At 60.2% G+C, this 22,780-nt stretch overlaps 1 protein-coding gene across 1 annotated transcript; it reads left to right on the plus strand.

The window, feature by feature from the left end:
* Positions 1-5,257: 5,257 nt before the first annotated feature.
* L1CAM (L1 cell adhesion molecule) lies at positions 5,258-16,580 on the plus strand. Its single transcript, XM_007957158.2, has 28 exons — positions 5,258-5,333; positions 7,875-7,889; positions 8,102-8,207; positions 8,302-8,504; positions 9,470-9,592; positions 9,681-9,851; positions 10,068-10,179; positions 10,262-10,446; positions 10,548-10,679; positions 10,882-11,028; positions 11,425-11,536; positions 11,620-11,786; positions 11,889-12,045; positions 12,229-12,353; positions 12,463-12,573; positions 12,703-12,900; positions 13,039-13,109; positions 13,219-13,444; positions 13,936-14,051; positions 14,243-14,444; positions 14,528-14,650; positions 14,718-14,891; positions 14,964-15,083; positions 15,171-15,326; positions 15,442-15,576; positions 15,826-15,898; positions 15,991-16,002; positions 16,349-16,580. The coding sequence occupies exons 1-28, from the start codon at positions 5,258-5,260 to the stop codon at positions 16,578-16,580; spliced, it is 3,780 nt and encodes a 1,259-aa protein (XP_007955349.1).
* Positions 16,581-22,780: the final 6,200 nt, after the last annotated feature.

Below are 22,780 nucleotides of genomic sequence, written 5' to 3' on the forward strand. Positions count from 1 at the left end.
GAGCAGGCAAACAGCCATGCATGATATGGGGATGGGCGGGGCTCTGGCTCCCCAAGTGGTGGGGTGACCCCCAGCCCCCTCCCCCTGCTGTCTGAGGTCATGCCTTAGGAATCTCCAGGCCCCGGGGAGGACAGAGGCTGCATTGTCCATCCCAGGCTCTCCGTGCTCCCCTCAGTCATTTAACCCTTGGAGAATGGAGAACCCGAGGGTGACCAGAGGGGCCAGCGAGGTCTGAGCCACTTCCCGCACCCTGACTTGGGTCAGGCGCTGCAGGACAGGCTGATCTGAGCAGCAAGCCCCAGGCAGTGGGCTCTGGCCCTGCACCCTCTCACCGTTACTGCTGGCCACCTTTGCTGGCCACCTTCTCCGCCCCCGGGTGCCCTCACCACCTCTTAGGCCTATCTGTCCTCCAGCCTGGTTGCCGAGGCAGGCACTGCAAACAGAGAGCCCCAGGACTGGGATGCAGCACTCTCCTGAGGCCTGCCCTCAAAACCCCCCTAGTGCCAGGATCACCCCAGCCTGGGGAGGGGCCCACCTGTTATCTGCTGCCCTGTTTCTTGGATCTAGTGGTCTCTGGTCCTGTTTGGAGCATTGGGTCGAGAGAAAAGGGCCTGGCACAAGCCAAGATGCTGGGTGGGTGGAGAGAAACCCAGCCTGTCCCAGAGCGTGGAGTGGGGGGGCCCAGCCTGAGGGTAGGGACTGGCTTGTTTGGGCTCAGGTTCCTGTTCGGTACTGAGAAGTATCGTGATGTTGGTCACATCCTACTTCCGAGTGGCCTCCCTCCCGAGATTCGGCTCCCTGCCCCCTGCATTTGCCTGCCATCTGCCTAGCAAATAAGCCCCTTCCCAGGAGCAGGATGGCTTGGAGGCCACTCTTCCTCAGGCCCTGCCCTCTGGACACCCTGCTGAGAGTCCCCAAGCTGAACTTGAGTATCATTTGGTGGCTTTGGGCGCCTCCACCCAATCGAGCCCCCTCCCCCCCAGTCATGAGCGCCACAGCGGCAGGGTACGCCAGCGCCAGGTGCCAGGCTCCACCCCTAGCTCTGTCTCTCAGTAGCTCTGTGACCTTGGCACGTTTCTCAGGTTCTCTCACGCACATCTGTGAAATGGGGCTGATAACAGCATGTGCTTTGCTGGGTAATTGTGACGATTAATTGAGCAAGTACGCGCGCGCACGCGCGCATGTGTGTGTGTGTGTGTGTGTGTGAGAGAGAGAGAGAAAGTGCCCAGGGGAGTACCGGCACCGGCACCGGCACGCGGTAAGTGTGATATGCTTATTATTTCGTAAAATGTAGCAGCGGGCCTGGGATCCCAGAGGTGGAAGGACCTTCCTGAGGGTGGAGGCAAAATGGAGGCTGTGGGATGGTGAGGGTCCTCTCCCTTCCTTCCCCAGGGCGGACTGGCCTCTGCTCTCCACAAAGGGGTAACCTCTGCCCCCCACCCCCCAAGACTTTCAGAATAAGGGGCCCTTACTGGTGAACTCCTGCCTCTCTGGGTGCACACCTACCCCATCTTCAGAAGCATGGAGGACCAGTGGCTGTGGCAGCCCCACACTGTGGTCCTTTAAGAATTTGGGCCCCCTTACCTGTGGGGCTCCCACCAGCAGCTTCCTTTATGTATTATTGAAATAACCCACAGTATTATAGCGGGGCTTTCCTCTGCTTCCCCTACCTCTCTTCCGAACTGGGCTGCATCACCATGGAAACCCGCCAGCTACAGCCTGGGGGGGAGGGCGAGGAGAAGCCTTAAAGGGATACAGTGCCTGGGGTGGTGGAGGTGACATTGCCAAGGATAAAGGCCCCCCACCCAGCCATGCTCAGGAGACAGGCCAGACACAGGTGCCGCCACACTGCCAGGCACCCGCAGCCCTGGCACCCACACTCTACCTCCCTGTGCCCCACTGGGGCTGCCCCTCACCGGCTTGGCGCTCAGCATATGCGCGCAGCACGAGCTCTCGCGGGGCGGGAGGCCCCGGGGATTCTCTGCTACTCCCGTGAAGGACTCGATTGCTGGTCCTTTGGGCGGCCCGTTTCCGTTGACTGGGAGGGGCTGAGAGAAGGACTCCGGGTGGGAACGGGAACAGGTGTGCAGTGTGTGTATGCAGGGCACCCTCTGGGCTTGGCGTGACAGGGGTGCCGAGGGTATGTGTGTGCGTGTGCCAGGAGGGCGACAGCTCCTGCAAGTTAGTCTAAGCTGGGCTCCACCACCTCCTAGCTCCCTCCCGGGCAACCCAGCACGGAGGGTCTGGTGCCTGGCAGGACCAGGCAGAGGTGGAGGTCCCAGCGGGCCACGTCTCCTGGGCCCTGTGGGGAGCGAGCACCTGGGTGCCAGGGTAGGGCTACCCTCTGCCTTGAACCCCTCCCTGGAAGCCTGGCCTCTTTTCCCTGGGGCCTGCCACGCCCTGCCCTGCTGGCCACCTCCGGTTTGCTTGGTCTGCGCGGGGAGAGGATGGGTTCCAGTCCTGGACCCACTCAGGCCTAGGTCTCGCCTTTGTCCTGCACTCCCCAGTGCCGTGGCCAGCGCGCAAGCACAAGCACTCACACACTCACTGTCCTGCCTGCGGCTGCAGTCTTGCAAGGGTTACTGGGTCCCTCTGGGTGCTTCTTCCGCTGCGGGCTCTGCCTGCTCCCTGGCTCAGCTAGCAGTGGCTTCCGTTTGTCTAACAGGCGGCCCTTGCCCTAGCGCCACAAGTGGGCGGGACCTGCCCCTGAGGGCACTGTGGGGCTTTGTCTCCACTCTCGCCCCGCCCGTCGGGCTTGACCTCAGAGCGGCGGGAGCCCCCTCCACAGCCCCAGGCCCGTCTTTGCTCCTTTCCCTCCCTTGCGCCCCCCGCCCGGAGGCCAGGAACGCTGCAGAGGCGCCTCCTAGCCGCGCGCACGCGCACACCGCCATCCCTCTCTGTTCTAGCCCTTTCTGCCATTTCTCATCAGCGCTTCAGCGGCTGTCTCTCACCCTCAGTACTTCTTTTTTCTTCATCTCCCTTCCCTGCTGCCTGGGTCTTAGCTTCCTAATAGTCTCCATCTTGGCTGTCGCGGTCTTTGTCTCACGTGCCTGCCCCACCCTCCCAGCTCCTTTTTCTCGCTCAGTCTGTCACCTTCAGTCTTCCCCAGCCTGTCCCCTCACAGACGTGGCCTTGGCTCCATCTGTACACCAGCTTGCAGACCGCCCCCACTCCCTCTCCTTCGCCCCGGTGTGGTGGTGGGGGCGGGGGCCTCTGGCTTCGTAATTGCCCGATGAAGGGTGAGAGATCTGAGCCTCCAGCAGCAGCAGGAGGGGTAGGGAGCCCCTCTCAGCTGTCCGAGCCTCCACACTTCCCGGCAATGGCAATGGCGAGCTGGGTGGCAAATACCAGGAGACCCAAAGACATTGGGTGTGAGGCGGTGGGGAGTCTGGATTGGGGCCACGGTGGGAGAGAGAGTGGGGATGGGGGAATCCGGTTTCCCTGTGGACACGCCCCGGCTGTGCTGGCCAGACACCATTCCGGGAGCCTAGATTCGAAGGCCAACCGGAGTTGCTGTTGGAATTGAGACCGTCATTCCACCAAACCCAGTCCTCTGGGCTCCAAAGCTCCAGTTTTCCTCCCCTCCCCCTCCGAAAACCCGAGTGCTCTGGGCCCCCAAGGCGGCTGTTGGATCGCCTGCTCTGATCGCAGTCTCCTTGTGCTTCGTGCTGGGCCTTGAGTCTGCCCTGAAGGCGTCCTGCTCACCCGGGCTGTGCGGGCCGGTGGGGGCTGCACAGACCCCCGATTGTCCTTCCTCCTAGCTGCCAGCTCTCCATCTCCCACCCTCCAAGTCGGTCTCTTGGCCTTCAGGGGGCGGGCGAGGTGGGGGAGCGTGTGGGAGCTTCTTGCCAGCTGCTCGTTCCTCGCCATTCACCCTGCCGCATTTGCCACTTCTTGCTCACCCATGTGGTGGCTCCTGTTGCCTCCAGGCAGAGTCCAGATTCCTCAGCGGCCCCCTCTACTCCTTTGGCATTCTGGGTGAGGCCGAGGCCCCCTTCAATGAGAGCGGGTCGCCACTGTGGGTCTGGGGAGGACAGCACCCCCTCCTGCCCCTCCGCCCCTTGCCTCTTCCTCACCACCGTGTTTGGAGGATAGGCAGGGTGTCTTGGGCATCTGTTCCCGTCCTGGTCATGGGCAGAAGAGCGCCCATGTCCCCAGTTTCCAGGGCCCCTTGCATTCAGGTGGCATTTCTGGCATTGCTTAGACCTGGGGCAGACACATCTGGCAGTGTTGAACTCTGAAGAATCAGAAAAAGACCCAGGAGCTGGGACACCCAGACACTTGAGAGGCGACAGAACTCTGTCTCAGGCAGGACTTCAGAGCATCTGGAAGGAGAGGCCACACCCACTTCTATTGTTGGGGGGGGTGGCTGACAGACAGCTGGGAGGTGTTTTCTCCGCTCTCTACTTCTCAAGGGCAGACTTCCTTCCCCTTTCTTCCTTTTCCTGGTCCTGCTCTGTGAAATGCAGCCATCGTGGGCTCCTTTCTTCCCTTCCCAAGCTCCCCTGCTGGCTTTTTAGGCCAGAACAGCACCCAGCAACCAATTGGCTTTGAAACCCACAGCAATGAGATAGCAGACATGAGTGTTCATCCACCGTGGATACACACAGACACACATACACAAGTATATGTGCACACATACAGGTCACAGACGTGATGCATCATCCTCCACAGACACAAGAAGACACCCCCCCACACACACATGTACACACACAGCTAGAAGACATGTGGGTCCAGACTTCCCACAAAACACACATCCACTCATGCAGACACACCCAGCTAGCAGACCCTACATTCATTTCCCTATCCACACACGTGCACACACACAGTCATGGACACTTGCTCACAGGCCCATCCAGACATACATGGCCAAGTGTGCACAGAGTGGCCTGTGGCAAGCCAAGGGGAGCTGATTGGGGCAACAAGTTGGTGCTGGGGAGGCAGCTGGCAGGCAGTCACAGAAAGTAGGAAGGGAATGACAGGCAACCTGGAGGACCAGACAGTTGAAGGCTGGCCAGGTTTCTTCCTCTGAGCTGGGGGTGGGGCTGAGGGCGGGGCCAGGAGCCTGGGCTCGCCCAGATGTTAGTCACTAACGTCCGTCCGTTCTCTTCTCTCTCCTCCCCTCTTCCCCTCCCTCCTCCCCTCTCCCAGTGTCCCCACCCGCAGCTCCCACAGCCAGCCTCCCACCAGCTGTCTTCCCCCGGGCGGGAGCCTGAGCCGAGCCCGGCCGGCTGTGCCGTGCCGAGCCGCCGGGAAGATGGCCTTGGCGCTGCGGTACTTGTGGCCTCTCCTCCTGTGCAGCCCCTGCTTGCTCATCCAGATCCCGGAGGAATGTGAGTAAGCTCCCTTCGCCGCAACGCTGAGCCCCTCTTTATCTTCTGCCTCTTCACTTTTTCCCCGTCCCGGACCTTCGCCCCTCCTTTCTTGGGCACGGGGTGGGTAGGAAGTACCCAGGATGTTGGTTACCTCTGGAGAGACGGGCAGGGCAGGAGGCGCTGGGGCGGTTTCAGCACCACGGACAGGGAGCAGCAGCGCGGGCAGGCCAGAGCGGGTTCAGCACCACGGACAGCAGACCTCGCGCGTTCTCGCAGAACCCGGTCCCTACCACCTCAACCCTCTGCCTTGCTGGCCCCACCCGTGGCCATCCCCGGTTTGCTCCTTCTCAGGTTTACCGCACCGGGAGGGATGTGGTGGGTTAGAGTACAGGGCTGGGGTGTGGGGAGGCCTGGAGGCTAGTCTTGCCTCTGCTTCTGACTTGTGTGATTCTGAGCCAGTTCTCTCCCATCTTGGCCCCTTGAGAGGAAAATACACCTTGAAAGCCCCAGGTGCGGCCCAGGCGCATTCTGGACTCAGGATTCCATGTACAGTGGTTTGGTGGGTGTGGTGGGTGGTGGGCTGCTGGAGCATGGGCCTGTGGTTATAATAGTGTTGTACCGACCCGAGAGCTTGTGGAGGGGGCCGTGGGTAGGGGAGTGGGGGTCTGGGAGTATGGCTGTAGGGTTATGACTTACATGAACATTTACGTGTGGTTGGGGTTGGCCAGACTGTGTGTGCATGTGCGTGTGTGCTTCTAATTGACTGGGCATGGATGTTCGTGAATGTGAGCCTGATTTCCTTTGTGGGTAACTTTGTGAGTCATGTAACGGTTACTGTTTGGCGGGGTCTGTGAAGACCTGGGGCTATTTGACTTGTTAGCATTGGCTGTGTATGTGTCGGTGGGTTGGATGTGAGTATGTTTGCTTGCCTGCTGTGTGTGTCAAGGGTGACGATGCTTTCTCCTGAGCGTGGGCAGGAAATGTGAATCTGTTACTGGAAGAAGTTGGCTAGGCTGTGGCAGGGGCATTTCACGGGGCATTGGGTGGGAGGAGGGCCCTTGTATATCTGGAGCCCACTCCTTCCCTTTCTCCCTTGCTACCTTCATCTCTGGGCCTAGAGGAAGTTAAAAATGGCTGACAGGACAAAGGTTGAGGACACCCCTTAGACATGCACATAGAGGCCCATGCAGTGACATCAACGCACGCTCCCCAGCCACAGATACATGTGGACACACACAGATGTGGGGAGACACACAGTCGAGCCAGAGGTGCACAGAGGCAGTGACACCAGGGGAAGGCAGAAGAGGCGGCACACAGGCACATAAACCAAAACACAAGTGAGGGCTTTGGCACAAGGGAGAGGGTGGGCCGAGAGCACAGCTCCTCAGAGGGCCTCCGGACAAACAGCTCCCCAGACCCGTACCTGCCCCCTCCGCACCTCTCGGGCGCTGCCATCTGGCCTGAACCCCAGAGTCTTACCCTGGGCATCAGTCTGCCTTTCCACCAGATGGGCTGCACCATCTTGCCTGGGTGTGTCTGTGTGGAGGGGGCAGGGAGGATTTAGAAAGGACAGCAGTGGGGAGACAGAAGTAGGTCAAAGACCATGGTGGCTGCTCCCAGGCTGCCCTGGGCACTGACCTGTAGTTGGCATTGACCCCAATACTGCAGGAGGGCACCCCTCGGCCAGAACCTCTCCTCCAGGCCCTGGTCTCTCCATCCCCCAGCCACTGCAGTCCCCTTTGACTCATTCTGCTGCCTCCCCCAGCCGAGCCCCTGGTCCTGTAACTGTCCTTTGCTCTTTGCCTCCCTGCACCAGCTCCTGCCTCTCCCCGGCTCAGGCTCTTCTGCAGTGTCCCCAGGGAGCCCCCCTCCCCGGGCTCTGGCACTGGGGTCTTCTGCAGAGATAAAGCTTTCTGAGGTGGCCCCCTCATCTCCTGCTCGCAGCCACTAGTGCCAAGCTGAGTCCTGGGGCTGGGCAGCAGGCTCTGCCCTCCGCTCCAGGGCACCAGTGGGTGGGCGGGATAAAGGAGGGGAGAACAAGGACCCCCGCACTTTGGGCTGTGGAGTCCCTGTGGCTGCTGCCCCCGGGCCTTTAGCGGGGCTGGAGGGAGGCAGCTGGTCCCTGAAGGACGGACCCTGGTAATTGAAAACCCTGAGCTGTGTTAATTGGATTAGGGAGGAAGTGGGCTGGATCAGGAATGGTACCCTGGCTGTGGCTGGCTGGCTGTCTCCCAGCTTCCAAGGCATCCTGGATGGGGTGGCGGGGGAGGGGAGGGGGGCGGTGAGTTGAGTTCTGCAGGCCCTACCGGGCCTTCCAGAGGCATGCAAGCATCTGTCCCAGGGCCCCCCTAGCGGAAGGCTAGCCTGTCTCCCTCTGCTCGCCCACTGTTGTCCCGGGTCTGTGCTGCCCCTCTGGGCCTTGCCCTGCCACTCCTCCAGCCCAGCCCAGCCTGTGCCCCACGGCCCAGCTTCTTTGCTGCCCCTTCTCCTTCCCTGTGGGCCCCTCCTGGGACGTTCCAGCACTTGTCTCCTTCTCTTCCTGCTGCCCGGATGTCCCAGATGAGGGCCACCATGGTAAGCCAGGGGTGGGCTTGGGAGTGTTTCCGTTAGCATGTGTGTCCCTTTATCTCTCCCACTTGTCCCACCCACAAAGCTGATGTTGAGCTAGTTGGGCGCCACCCCATGTGTCCTTCTGCTCCCTCTCCCCCCGTCCGACGCGCGGCTTGGGGTTGCCCAGGGCCCCCGCCCGTGGTGCCTGCCCTCACCGGCACCCCCCGTCTCCCCAGTGATGGAGCCACCCGTCATTCTGGAGCAGTCTCCCCGGCGCCTGGTGGTTTTCCCCACTGACGACATCAGCCTCAAGTGTGAGGCCAGTGGCAAACCCGAAGTGCAGTGAGTGACCGCCACCCTCTCATGCCCCTGGGCCCCACCCAGCCCCTGTCCTGGCTTCCAGGGCCTGAGGTCTCCGGCCCTTCTCTGCCCACAGGTTCCGCTGGACACGGGATGGTGTCCACTTTAAGCCCAAGGAGGAGCTGGGCGTGACTGTGCACCAGGCGGCCCGCTCAGGCTCCTTCGTCCTCACGGGCAACAACAGCAACTTTGCTCAGAGGTTCCAAGGCACCTACCGCTGCTTTGCCAGCAACAAGCTGGGCACCGCCATGTCCCACGAGATCCAGCTGGTGGCTGAGGGTGCGCAGCTCTGCAGGGGCCCGGAGGGTGGGGGCTGGACAGAGCCTCTGCAGCAGGATTTAGAAAAGACAGCAGTGGTGAGAGAGAGAACTAGGTCAGAGACCACGGTGGCTGCTCCCAGGCTGCCCTGGGCACCAAGCTGGAGTTGGTGCTGCCCCCTTTCTGACCCCGCTCTTACCACCCACCTGCCCCCTCTATCTCCCCCTCCCCGTGCTGCTCTCTGGCCGCTGTCGCCATCTGCCTTCCCTGGCTCCCTCCTCCCAGAGCCCAGGCAGCAGCGATCTTGTGGTCCCACCTTCTGCCCCGCCTATCTCTACATCCTCCTCACCCCCTCGCCATCACCAGCCACCTCCTCCCCCTTCCTCCCTTGGTCGCTCCCCACTTTCCTCGTTCCTCCCCCTCCCCCTTGGCACTCCCCCTTTCTGCTCTCTCTGTATTGATCCATGTCACCCTTTCCTGGGGGTTTTCCCTCCTCACTGAGCCTCCTGCCGCCTGAAGCTCTCCTCCTCTCATCTCCGCCCCTCAGGTTACCTTGGGAACTGTTGCCATGGTTTCTGTGTCAGGATGATGGAAGGGTCTATGACTTCTGCATCCATCCGGGCTCCCCTCCCCCATCCCTGCACCTCAGCCTGCCTCACCCATCCCGTCCCTGTCCTCATTCTTGGGTGGGCAGGGAGGGAGCCATCCTTCTGCCTGGGGCAGAACTGAGTGCGGGGAGGGTTAATCCTTCCCACCCAGCTGGCCTCTTGTCCCCACCCGTTATCTTCACCCCTGTTATCTTTCTCTGGGAGGGATACTCTTGGCCTTGAGCCCCCCAAGGACTCAAGTGGACCATGACCCCTCACATGGACTTCCTAGTCCCAAGCGAACCCTCAGCCTCGCTGCCCCACCCCCCAATCTCCCAGAAGAGCCTGGGCCAGGAGGAGAGTTGAGACCCACAGTGCCAGCCTCTCTGTCCCTTCTAGGTGCCCCCAAGTGGCCAAAGGAGACAGTGAAGCCAGTGGAGGTGGAGGAAGGGGAGCCTGTGGTGCTGCCTTGCCACCCGCCCCCCAGTGCCGAGCCCCCTCGCATCTACTGGATGAACAGCAGTGCGTGCTGCTGCCTGGGCAGTGGGCAGCGGGCAGGGACAAGGGGTGTGCCTGGCTAGATCCCGACCCGTTCCCTGTGGCCCTGCAGAGATCCTGCACATCAAGCAGGATGAGCGAGTGACGATGGGCCACAACGGGAACCTCTACTTTGCCAACGTGCTCACCACGGACAACCACTCCGACTACATCTGCCACGCTCACTTCTTGGGTGCCCGCACCATCATCCAGAAGGAGCCTATTGACCTCCGGGTCAAGGCCAGTGAGTCCCAAAGGCTCTCACCCCACTCCACACACACACCCCTGAGGGTGAGATGGCTTGGCTCCCCCTGGGACCCTGCCAGGCAACAAGAGCAAAGTGGGGGCCCTAGCTTTTATGGAGGAGGGGACCAAAGCCCAGAGGCTTGCTGGGCAGAGTCCCCAGCCCGTGCCTCGGGCTAGGGTAGAAGTGGGTCATGCCGCTCCTTTCTTCTCCCAGCCAACAGCATGATTGACAGGAAGCCACGCCTGCTCTTCCCCACCAACTCCAGCAGCCACCTGGTGGCCTTGCAGGGACAGCCCCTGGTCCTGGAGTGCATTGCTGAGGGCTTGTGAGTCTGGGCCCTGGGGCGGGGGCGGGGCCGCCTCCGCCACGGGGCTGGGTGACCAGCCTGTGCTCTCCCCCCTGGGCAGCCCCACGCCCACCATCAAGTGGCTGCGCCCTAGTGGCCCCATGCCAGCCGACCGCGTGACCTACCAGAACTACAACAAGACGCTGCAGCTGGTGAACGTGGGTGAGGAGGATGACGGCGAGTACCACTGCCTGGCTGAGAACCCGCTGGGCACTGCCCGCCATGCCTACTACGTCACCGTGGAGGGTACAGCCACCGCAGCTGCCAAGGGCACCCCAGATGTGCACACCCTGGGAGCCAGAGTAGGCTGTGGGCTCAGTCCACCCTCCCTTTCCTCTTTCCTCCAGCTGCCCCTTACTGGCTGCACAAACCTCAGAGCCATTTGTATGGACCAGGAGAGACTGCGCGCCTAGACTGCCAGGTCCAGGGCCGGCCCCAACCCAAGGTCACCTGGAGAATCAACGGGATCCCTGTGAAGGGTAAGCAGGGATGCAGGCAGGGCCCGCGGGCAGTAGCCCCAGGCAGGTGAGCCCTGGGGGCGGCAGGGAGAGGAAGAGGAAGGGGAAGGGGAGGGAGAAGATGAAGAGGAGGGGGAAGAAAGAGGGCCAAGGACGGGGAGAAGGGGCCTCAGCACTGCTCAGGGCTCTGCCTGGCCTGCGCCCCACTCCACTGTGCCCACAGAGCTGAGCGAGGACCAGAAGTACTGGACCCAGCAGGGGGACACGCTGATCCTGAGCAATGTGCAGCCCAGTGACACGATGGTGACCCAGTGTGAGGCGCGCAACCGGCACGGGCTCCTGCTGGCCAACGCCTACATCTATGTTGTCCGTGAGTGCCTGCTGGGACCAGCCTGCAGGGCTGCCTTGCTCCTCACCGTCCACCCTCCTTGTTCACCGGCCTCCCAACCACTGGGGGCTGGGGACAGGAAGGGCAGGGCTCTCGCCTCCACTTCACGGGTGGAGAGACCCGGAGCTGCAGGGTGGCTGGGAAGGCTTTCTGGAAGGGGCAGTCTGTCGACCGCTCATGGAAAGATAGCATATGCAGCCAGGGCAGAGGGGGTCGGGAGGCTCAGCATGGCAGGGTACAAGAAGCAGAGGTCCCCTGGGACTGAAGGCACGGGGCAGCCGCTGGCTCCTCTCGTGAGAGCGTCGGCCACAATCTGTGGCCCGCTGGCCCTCACCCCACCCATAGACCTTCATCCGCCCTCTGTGATTTCCTCTGCAGAGCTCCCCACCAAGATCCTGACTCCAGACAACCAGACATACCTGGCCGTCGAAGGCAGCACGGCCTACCTCCTGTGCAAGGCGTTTGGGGCCCCCGTGCCCAGCATCCAGTGGTGAGGGCTCAGGTGCCTGGGGCAGGCCAGGAGCCCTGGAGTGCCGTGGCGGTGCTTCTAAGCAGCCCCACTGCTTCCCGCAGGCTGGACGAGGCGGGCGCGACGGTGCTGCAGGATGAGCGCTTCTTCCCCTATGCCAACGGGACCCTGGGTATCCGGGACCTGCAGGCCAATGACACTGCACGCTACTTCTGCCAGGCTGCCAATGACCAAAACAATGTGACGATCGTGGCCAATCTGCAGGTCAAAGGTCAGACAGTGCCCTTTTGTGGCGGGGCTGGCGATGCCCTTGCGAGGATGGGCCAGGGTCTTTGGGGAACCCAAGAGTGACCCTCCCCTTCATTGCTCTCAGATGCCACTCAGATCACACAGGGGCCCCGGAGCGCCATTGAGAAGAAGGGCGCGAGGGTGGTGTTCACGTGCCAGGCCTCCTTTGACCCCTCCTTGCAGCACAGCATCACCTGGCGCAGGGACGGCCGTGACCTCCAAGAGCTCGGAGACAGTGACAAGTGAGGGCCCGGCGAGGTGCTGAAGAGAGTAGGAAGTCCACTCGCCAGCCCTGCCGGCCCTGCTTGCAGGGAGAGGTTCTGGCAGGAGGCGGCAGAGGCGGCAGGAAGGGGGGCAGGGAGGAGTGCAGGGCAGCAGTGGGTCTCCTGGGGGTGGAAGGGTGACACGGGTCCCGGTCTGTGCAGGTACTTCATTGAGGATGGCCGCCTGGTCATCCACAGCCTGGACTACAGTGACCAGGGCAACTATAGCTGTGTGGCCAGCACCAAGCTGGACGTGGTGGAGAACAGGGCCCAACTCCTGGTGGTGGGTGAGTCCTGGGGGGCTAGTGGGCCACAGGCCTGGGCGCCAGGGTCGGGAGGCAGGCCTCCAGGCCCAGGAGGCTGATCGGGACAGAGCCCACCGTCCGTGGCCCTCAGGGAGTCCTGGGCCAGTGCCCCAGCTGGAGCTGTCTGACCACCACATGCTGAAGCAGAGTCAGGTGCGTCTGTCGTGGAGCCCCGCGGAGGACCACAACGCCCCTATCGAGAGTAAGCAGCCTCCTCCCGGGGACATGTGGGGGTGGGGGTGGGAGTGGAGCCGGGCTCCCCTCCTTCCCCACCCCCACCCTTCCCACACGCCCAGAGCGATCACTCCATCACTACTTCGCCTCTTGGCAGAGTATGAAATTGAATTTGAAGACAAGGAAATGGAGCCGGAGAAATGGTTCAGTCTGGGCAAGGTACCCGGGAACCAGACCTCTGCCACCCTCAAGCTGTCACCCTATGTCCACTACACCTTTAGGGTCACTGCCATCAACAAGTATGGCCCTGGGGAGCCCAGCCCAGCCTCGGAGACTGTGGTAACACCTGAGGCAGGTGAGTGCCTGGCAGGGAGGGTCAGAGGCCCGGGGCCCAGCTCTGAGGGGGACCTGGGGAGAGGGACGAGACCTCCAGAAGGAGCCGGGAGGAGCCATCGTCACCCTGGGTGTGATGTGTGGACACATTGTTTTGCAGCCCCGGAGAAGAACCCGGTGGATGTTAGGGGGGAAGGGAACGAGACCAACAACATGGTTGTCACGTGGAAGGTGAGGGGCCCAGGGCTCTGCCCAGGACGGTAGGGGCTGGGCTCCCAGGAAGCCCTGGCCTGGAGGCCAGTGCCCGCGGCCGCCAGCTCCTCGTGTGATTGCCCCACAGCCGCTGCAGTGGATCGACTGGAATGCCCCCCAGGTTCAGTACCGGGTGCAGTGGCGCCCTCAGGGCGCACGGGGGGCAGCCTGGCAGGAGCAGATTGTGAGTGAGCCATTCCTGATGGTGACCAACACGTCCACCTTCGTGCCCTATGAGATCAAAGTGCAAGCCGTCAACAGCCAGGGCAAAGGCCCCGAGCCCCACATCACTGTCGGCTACTCGGGGGAGGACTGTGAGTACCAGCCACCCTGTTAACACGGGGGCGAGTGCGCGGCTGCCCTGCAGCCCTGACAGGCCGGGCCCCACGCTCCCCCAGCCCCTCCCTTCCTAACAGTGCAGTATGTCCTTCCCGTGAATAAGGCTCTTCTCTCGTGTAACCGAGTGCCTGTGGAAGGTCAGGAAGGCCACGGGGATGTGCTGCCTGCATCTAATTGGTGGCCTGCATCTAATTCGTCAGTTCCCCCCCAGTGTCTTGTCTAGTTGTCACGCTGCTTTAGTTTCCTTGAAGCTGGAACTTTTCAGATGCTAATCTTGGTCGCGGGTCACACTTTTGTCTGGTTCCTCTTTCACGCCGTTACTGTTTCCCCCTCACAGCTGACACCCAGTCGGTAGGGAGACACCTTCAGGCAGTCAGGCCCCCACCCCCTAGCACTCCAACCCCACCCCTAGCACGCAGCGCTCCGGGTGAATGCTCGGGGCCGCCCACGTCGCGGCTCTTCCCAGTTCCCCAGGCCAGCCCCCAGCTAGACGGTATCAAGGTCATCAACTCCAGTGCTGTGCTGGTCAAGTGGAGCCCTGTGGACCCAGCCCAGGTCAAGGGCCACCTCCGGGGATACAACGTAAGGGTCCGAGGTGGTATGGTCCAGGACTGGGGATCTGTGGGCCAAGATGTATGGGCAGCAAGAGCGACAGCATCTGGGGTGGGCTCTGCATTGGGGGAGGAGGGGAAAGAGCACCCCTCAGGGCAGTGGGCGTAGGCCTGGGGCCCCTGCTTGCCCTGTCCCCACGGGTCTCCTGTCACCTGGCCCAGGTGACGTACTGGTGGGAGGGCAGCCAGAGGAAGCAAAGCAAGAAGCACGTGCACCGAGGTCACGTGGTGGTGGCCGCCAATGCCACCAGCACCGTCCTCAGCGGCCTGCAGCCCTACAGCTTCTACCACATGGAGGTGCAGGCCTTCAACAGGCGCGGCGCAGGGCCTGCCAGCGAGATCACCTTCAGCACCCCAGAGGGAGGTGAGGCCACGCCCCATGTGGTCCCCACCTGCCTCCTGTGGGCCACATGGCAAGGCCCTGTCGGCTCCTCCCTGTGTCTGCAGTGCCGGACCACCCTGAGGCGCTGCACCTGGAATGCCAGTCGGACACCAGCCTGCTACTGCGCTGGCAGCCCCCGCTCAGCCACAACGGCGTGCTCACTGGCTACGTGCTCTCCTACCGCCCCTGTATGTGCGCGACGAGGGGGGCAGGGCCCAGGCGCACGGCCAGCGTGACACCCTCCTGTCCCCCCAGTGGATGAGGGCAGCAAGGAGCAGCTGTCGTTCGACCTTCCGGACCCAGAGCTGCTGGCACACAACCTGACCAACCTGAGCCCGAAGCTGCGGTACCGCTTCCAGCTGCAGGCCACCACCAAGAAGGGCCGGGGCGAGCCCATCGTGCGGGAAGGGGGCACCATGACCTTGTCTGGTGAGTGGAGGCGGCCTGGGTGGGGAGGCGGGCTGAGGCAGCCTCAGAACTCACACCCTCCTCTTGCCCCAGGGATCCCGGATTTCGGCAACATCTCGGCTACGGCAGGCGAGAACTACAGCATCGTCTCCTGGGTCCCTAAGGAAGGCCAGTGCAACTTCCGCTTCCACATCCGCTTCAAGGCCCTGGGCGGTGAGGCCGGAGGAGGCCCGTGGCGCTGGTGGCACGGAGCTGGGGGCTGCCCGGCGCTCCTGCTCACCCCCTCCCTCCCTTGCACAGAGGAGAAGCTGGGGGCCTACCTGCCGTCGCAGTACGTCAGCTACAACCAGAGCTCCTACACGCAGTGGGACCTGCAGCCGGACACCGACTACGAGATCCATCTGCTGAAGGAGAAGGTGCTGCTGCACCAGATGGCCGTGAAGACCAACGGCACAGGTGAGGCCCTTGCAGGCCCGGCCCCGCGCGCGTGCGCGCGCGCGCCCCAGCCCTCCGGAGCGCAGAGGGCCAGTGGCTCCGTGGGCACAGGGCTCCGTCCACCCCCTGTCCCCAGGGCGGGTGAGGCTGCAGCCGCCCGGCTTCACCTCCGAGGGCTGGTTCATCGGCTTTGTCAGCGCCACCGTCTTCGTGCTGCTGCTGCTGCTGATCCTGTGCTTCGTCAAGCGCAGCAAGGGCGGCAAGTACTCAGGTGACCCCCGAGCCCCGGGTCCGGGCGGCCCCGCCAGGGCCCGGGGGGGCGGGGCGCGGGGCGGGGTGGCGGAGCCTGGGGCAGCAGCGGGCCGCCTCGCCCGACGTCCTTTCTACACACCCCTGGCAGGCCCCTGGGCCTGTTGGGGGCAGGCAGGGGCTGGCAGGGGCAGCCACTTGGCTTCTAAGGGAGCCCAGGAGTCCGGGGCACGGAGGGCAGGAACGGGCCCCTCTCCCCTTGTGTCTGCAGTGAAGGACAAGGAGGACACCCAGGTGGACTCAGAGGCCCGGCCAATGAAAGACGAGACCTTTGGCGAATACAGGTGAGCCGGGGGCAGACGCAGGGCCGGCCACGCCCAGCCGCTCCTGTCTGACCCTGTGTCTCTCTCTTCCCTGTGCTGCGGGGCAACTCCAGGTCCCTGGAGAGGTAAGGAGGGGCAGCATGGACCCTGTGGTGGCCAGGACGCAGTTGTCTCGTGTCACATTGCTGCTCACTTCAGGGAGAAGCCGGCCCCTGCTCCTCTGTCCCCACACTGACACCCCAGACCAAGGACACTCCATGGGCTGCAACTAGACCCATGTCCCCTCCCACCCCCTTCAGGCTCATGTACAAGGCGCCAAGGACCCCAGTAGGCCAAGCAGCCACTTGCTCCTGGAAGGCACAGAAGCCTGACAAGCCCAAAGCTGCTCCCCGTGTGGCCCCACTAGCTGCCACGCTGGCCTCCCAGCATGCACTTCAGCAAACACTGCCCTCCTGCCCTCTTCCCCTGCAGTGACAACGAGGAGAAGGCCTTTGGCAGCAGCCAGCCATCCCTCAATGGGGACATCAAGCCCCTGGGCAGTGACGACAGCCTGGCTGATTATGGCGGCAGTGTGGACGTCCAGTTCAATGAAGACGGCTCCTTCATCGGCCAGTACAGTGGCAAGAAGGAGAAGGAGGCAGCAGGGGGCAATGACAGCTCTGGGGCCACCTCACCCATCAACCCTGCAGTGACCCTCGAGTAGCAGAGGCGAGCCAGCCACTTGAGGCAGGGCTCCACCTAGGGCCAGGCCGTAGGGGCATCTAAGGCCAAGATGCCCCTGACCTTGGGACTGAGGGGCTTTTGCCCCTTCCCACTGCTCCTTGGGCCCTGCCCTCTGGCCCTAGGCTGGTGGGGCTGGAATTTGGGGGCAGGAGAGAGGTGCTCACTGCCTCGACTCTCTCCTCAGCCCCGTTCCCCAGTTTATTGCCAAAACCCAGCTGCACCCCTCCCTTGGCACCCAGCCTTCGGCCCCAGCTCGGCTTGGGCTGCTTGGGCAGAGAGAGGCCCTGGTTTGGGGAAACAGAAAGGAACTAGGAAGTGCTCCCGGCGGGGCCTCTGAGATGCTGTCCCTCTTGATCCCTCACTGGGGGCAGACGTGGCAGGGGGTCTCCCCAGGCCAGGACTGGTGCCTCCTGCCTGCGTGCCTGCCCCCATCCTCCAGCCGTGCCCCGGCCGACCTGGCTGGGGCAGAACTGAGCGTCCCCCCATCTGCTCCAACCAGGATGGGAGCGGGGTGAGCTGGCCACGGGTGGTGGGGAAGCCATCTGGAGAGCCCAGAGGCCCTCCCCTGAATCCTGCACCCCCATCCCGATGCCCGCCCTACCCCACGGCCGGCTTTCAGGTGCACCTCACACATGCTGCCTTCAGTACCCACCATGCAACATCCCTGTGGCCTGCGTCACTGCCGGGCAAGAGTGGACTGCCACTTCCCCTGCCCACGCCACGGGCCTCTCCCAGCCTCCACTGCCCCTCCACCTCCGATTGTCGGAACAGTCAGTCCCCTTCCTCAGCCTCCCCTGTCCCCCACCTTGGGAATGTAAATACATTGTGACTTTGAAAATTTGCTCCCTTGCCCTTTCCCCATATGCCACTAGTGTGTAGGCAGATGTCTCCGTCTCTAGGTGGTCTCTAGGGTTTAGAGTAATTAGCTTTGATGATCCCACCCCCAGAAAAATGAAAACAGACACAGAAAGGAAAAAGAGGAAAGACAGCTCCCCCGGCCCAGCTGAGCCCCTGTCCGCAGCCCCGGCCCCTGTATGCCTTTGCTTGGTCTGTCAGTGAGCCCGCTACAAAAAATGCAAGTGTATATATATATGTACATACATAACAGAACTATAACAGGCAAATAAACACCTGGAAACAAAGAGGAACTTCCGGGGCGCTCGTTTCCTTCTCACTTGGGCCCTGAGGCCCAGTGCAGATGCCACCTGCCTGAGGCCCTGCCTTTTTGCCCCGTGGGGTTCATTTGCATCTGGGTGCCCCTGGAGCTTGGGGCATTTTTCCCCATCTCCTTCTGAGACCAACTTCTGGTCTCATGTCACAGTGGGCCCGTCATTCTTGCAGGGAGCGGACAGGTTGCAGTGTGGCCTGGGCCCCAGAGTTGCTGGGGCCTTGGCCCGCAGCTCACTTTGGCCCATGGCCAGGAGCCCAGTTCCCTGGCTCAGTGGAAGTATAGTGACACGCCTGGTGCTGCAGGTCCCCCGGGGGCAGCCTGTCGTCACTGGCCCTAAGCCCTGGGTGGGCCCGCAGGGACAGCGGCCTTCTCAGTTTGCTGAGCCAGTTTCTTCTCCCGGAGAAGACCAGGAGGTCCGGCCGCACTGGCTTCGGGCTGGCCCTCTTCTCAAAGGCTCGCTCCCCCGTTGTGCGTGTTGCCACCATCAGTTCCTTACCCTGGGTCTGGATGGCCCACATCCTCAGCCCTGCCCCCTCCCCGGGATGAGCCGCTGGGGCCAGCTGACACCAAGCCCTCCGCTGGCCACTGTCCCATCCCCTGGGCCCCGCTGTGTCTCACCCTTCCTGCGTCATCCAGACCAATCCCTCCCATCACACCGGGTGCCCTTCCAGCCTTGCCTGGCGCCCTGCCTGCCTCGGGGCTGTCTACACTGATAGTACCATCCTCGTCCCCCGTGGCAGCATCTGCCGCCTGCTTGGGGTCCCCCACTCTCTATTGTGGTTGGGGACATGGCAGCTCAGCTAAAGACACATTTCCCAGCCTCCTTAGCACCCAGGTGAAGCCACTGAAATGAATCCTCCCACACTTTCCGAGTGGTGCCCTTAAAGTAGCAGCTCCTCCCTTCTGTGCCCCTGTTCCCGCTCCTTGTCAGCCGGAATGCAAACGTGTGGCGGGGGACCAGGAGGAGCCGCCTTGAGCCACCAAGTGGAAGTTGAGGGTTAAGGATGGCAGAGCAATAAAATAAAAGAAACCCGTGTTCCCAGCGCTCTGAAGCCACTGTGTCCATCCTGGGCTGCGTGAGCCCTACGGTGTTAGACGCGCGTGCGATAAAGTGCACAGGCTTTAAGCGCACAGCTGGGTGCGTGTTCCACTCGTGCACTCTCACACAGCCACCACTGAGCTCGAGCTGTGAAATGCTTGCACGTGGCCAAAAGCCCCTCGCTGCCCCACCCTGGCATACCCTGCCCCCCAGGAAACCTCCACACGCAGGCCTGTTTCTGGTTCCTGGAACGTACAGAAACGGAACCACGGTGCGTGTCATCTTTGGCGCCTGGCGCCTCTCTTTCTTCACGTCGGGATGAGGCGCTGACGCTGAACTCTGTCAGTTCTTCACTCTTTTCAGTGCTGAGTCGCAGTCGGTTGTACGCACGCCCCACAATTGGCATCTATTCCCCTGGGGGGACGTTTGGGTTGCATGTTGGGCTGTTATGGATAAAGTGGGTAGCTACATTCCTTCCTCAAAGGTACCCACGAAGCACTGCTGGGCCACTTGGTTATTAAGCTGTTGTCTTTTGAGTCCAAACCTACTCTGCTACACACTGCCAGGTGATGCTGGAGGTGGCTCCGTGCAAACCAGCGACCTTCACCTCAGGCTGTGAAGAGGGGGTGTTCGAGGGGCTCGCAAGGCCTGTGTTCTGGTTCCCCAGGGCCACTCTGACAGGAATATACCCCAAATGGGACGGCCTTAACAAACAGGAGTTTATTCTCTTACAGTTTGGAGGCTTTAAGTCCAAGTTCAAAGTGCCAGGCTCTAGGGACTGGCTGAAAGCCCCTCAACCTTGGGGTCCAGCTCTGCCTCCTGCCCCTGGCCCACTGGAGCTAGAGGCGTTTCTTCACTCAGACAGCTGCTGAGGCTGGCAAACCCAAGGTTGACAAGTAACAAGGCACAGTCCCGATGTCACCAAACCACACGGCAGGCCATTAATTTAAGTCCACTGTAAGTCCCAAGGTCGGCAGAGCATGGCAGGCTACTGAACGACGACATGGCTACATGCAGGCTCCAAGTGTGCCATAGGCTAGAGACCATTCGCAAGGCTTCTGCTTATACACAGGAAGCTGACCACACCCCAAAGGCAGCTACTCAGCTGCTTGTGGTGGATCCCACCATGGAGTTGATTGCCAGTCTCATCCTGGGGAATAACTACCACCAGCTGCCCAGCCACTCAGCCGGGCCCAGCCGAGCTGACACACAAAAGCACCACAGCCTGCAAGGGTGCGCCCCTTCCCTACGCGTCCCCAGCAGCAGGCAGTGCATTTCCGTGGAAGCAGATTTTCCGCCTCCAAGATGCCAGCCCCAGGCATGGGCACCCCCTGCTCAGAGGTCCGGGTCCCAGGCTCAGAGATCCCAGCACCAGCTCGACACTGCCCCCTCCTCTCCAACGTCACCCCTTTGTGCCCCAGCTTTGGGGTAGTAGCTGCGTCCCACAGCTGCTGCTCTGTGACCCCTTAGAGTTCCCCTTCTAGCCTTTCATTTATCTGCTTAATAACTTCATGCAGAGTCAATAATTCCTTACATTAAATTCTTTTCATACAAGAAATTGTTGTTTCTGCCTCTTGGTTGGATCCAGATGGGTAGAGAAATGGGTACTGAGGGTGGTGCCAAGGTTTGGGGCTTGCTTCATTTGTGTCCCTGGCCTCGAAGGCAAGGTTGAGCTCCTTGCTACTGGGAATGGGATGCTGGCAGCGACGCCGCTCTCACCTGGGTCTGCTCGTGCTGCACTGGGTCAAATCGCTACAAGGACTGTGGCACTGTGTGCGTCTTCTAAGCGCACTGGCACGTTTAAAAGAGCAACCAACTTGAAATAGACATTTCTCCCAAGATATACAGATGGCCGACAAGCACCCGAAGAGATGTTCACCATTGTCATTCGTTAGAAAAATGCAAATCAGAACGATAATGAGATACCACTTCACTCCCACTAGGATGGCTATTGTCAAAAAAGGGGAAAAAACACGTGTTGGTGAGGATATGGAGAAACTGGAGGCGCCATCCATTGCTGGTGGGAATGTAAAATGGTGCAGCCGCTGTGGAAAACATTGTGGTGGTTCATTAAAAAGTCAAACTACCGGATAACCCAGCAATTCGACTCCCATGTGTGTACAGACTCAGACAGACACCCACGTGCCAATGTTCAGAGCAGCAGTATTTACAATAGGTGGAATTACAATAGGTGGAAACAACATCATTGTCCTTCAGCAAATGAATGGACAAACAAAATATGGTACATACATGCAACGGAATATTACTCAGTCATAAAAATAAGTCCTGCTACGTGCTAGGACATGGATGAACCTTGAAACATTACGGTAAGTGAAAGAAGCCAGACACTGAAGGACGCCTGTTGTGTGGGCCCACTTACGTGAAACACGTAGACTAGACAAACGCATAGAGACAGAAAGCAGACCAGGGGCCGGGCGGGGGCTGGGAGCTATTGCTGAAGGGGCACTGAGTTTCTGTTGAGGGAGATTCAAAAAGTTTTAGAAATATGTAGTGGTGACGGTTGCACAGCATTTAATAAAAGGCCACTGAATTGCACACTTAACATGGTTAAAATGACGTTTTATGCTCTACCCATTGCTGGTGTTAGGTGCCATCAAGTTGGTTCTGACTCGCTGGGACTTTATGTCCAATGGAACAAAAAGTCACCCAGTTCTGTGCCAGCCTCACAATCATTGCTGCTGTGGTCGAGCCCATTGTTGCAGCCACTGCGCCAGTCCATCTTGTTGAGGGGCTTCCTTTTTTTTCACTGACCCTTCACTTTATCAAGCATCATGTCCGTCTCCAGGGATTGGATGGCATGTCCAAAGTAAGCAAGATGAAGTCCCGCCATTCTCGCTCCTAAGGAGCATTCTGGCTCTACTTTCCCCAAGACAGCCTTGTTTGTTCTTCCGGCAGTCCACGGGATGTTGGAAATTCTTCCCCAACACCACAATTCAGAGGCATCAATTCTTCTTCAGTCTTCCTTGTGTATTATACAGCTTTCACGTGCAGTGAGGGGGCTGAAAAGACTGTGGCTTAGGTCAGGCACATCTTAGTCTTCAAAGTGACAGCTTTGCTTTTTAACACCTTAAAGAGGTCTTTCGCAGCAGATTTGCCCAATACAACGCCTCATTTGATCTTTTGACTGCTGCTTCCATGGGTGGTGATCGTGGATCCAAATAAAATGAAATCCCTGACAACTTCAATCTTTTCTCCATTTATCATGATGTTGATTACAGGTTCGGTTCTGAGGACTTTTGTTTTCTTTATGTTGAGGTGTAATCCATGCCCAAAGCTGTAGTCTGATCGTCATCAGTAAGTGCTTCAAGTCCTCCTCACTCTCAGCAAGTGTGTCACCTGCACATCTCAGGTTGTTCACAAGTCTTCCTCCGATCCTGATGCTGTGTTCTTCTTCATATAGTCCAGCCTTTCAGAGTATTTGCTCAGGAGACAGATTGAATAAGTGTGGTGAAACGACACAACCCTGATGCACACCCGTCCTGATTTGAAACCATGCAGTATCCCCTTGTTCCATTTGAATGACTGACTCTTTGGTCTATGTACATCTTCCTTATGAGTACAATTAAATGTTCTGCCATTCCCATTCTTTAAAATTTTACCCATAACTTGTTATGATCCACACGGTTGAATGCTTTTACATGGTCAATAAAACACAAGTAGACATCTTTCTGACATTCCTTGCCTTCAGCAAAGCTCCATCTGACATCAGCAATGATAGCCCTCATTCAATGTATGGCTGCAGCCATTTTTGAATTATCTTCAGCAAAAATTTTGCTTGCATGTGATATTAATGATGTTGTTTGTTAATTTCCACATTGCATCGGATCACCCCTCTTTAGAATGGGCACAAATATAGACTTTGTCCATTCAATTGGTCAGATAACTGTCTTGCAAAATTTCTTGAAAGAAAGAAAAGACCAAAATGGATATCAGAAGAGATTCTAAAACT

This window comes from Orycteropus afer, unplaced genomic scaffold (genome assembly GCF_000298275.1).
Source record: "Orycteropus afer afer isolate SDZICR_OR568_19922 unplaced genomic scaffold, OryAfe1.0 scaffold00713, whole genome shotgun sequence".
NCBI lineage: Eukaryota > Metazoa > Chordata > Mammalia > Tubulidentata > Orycteropodidae > Orycteropus > Orycteropus afer.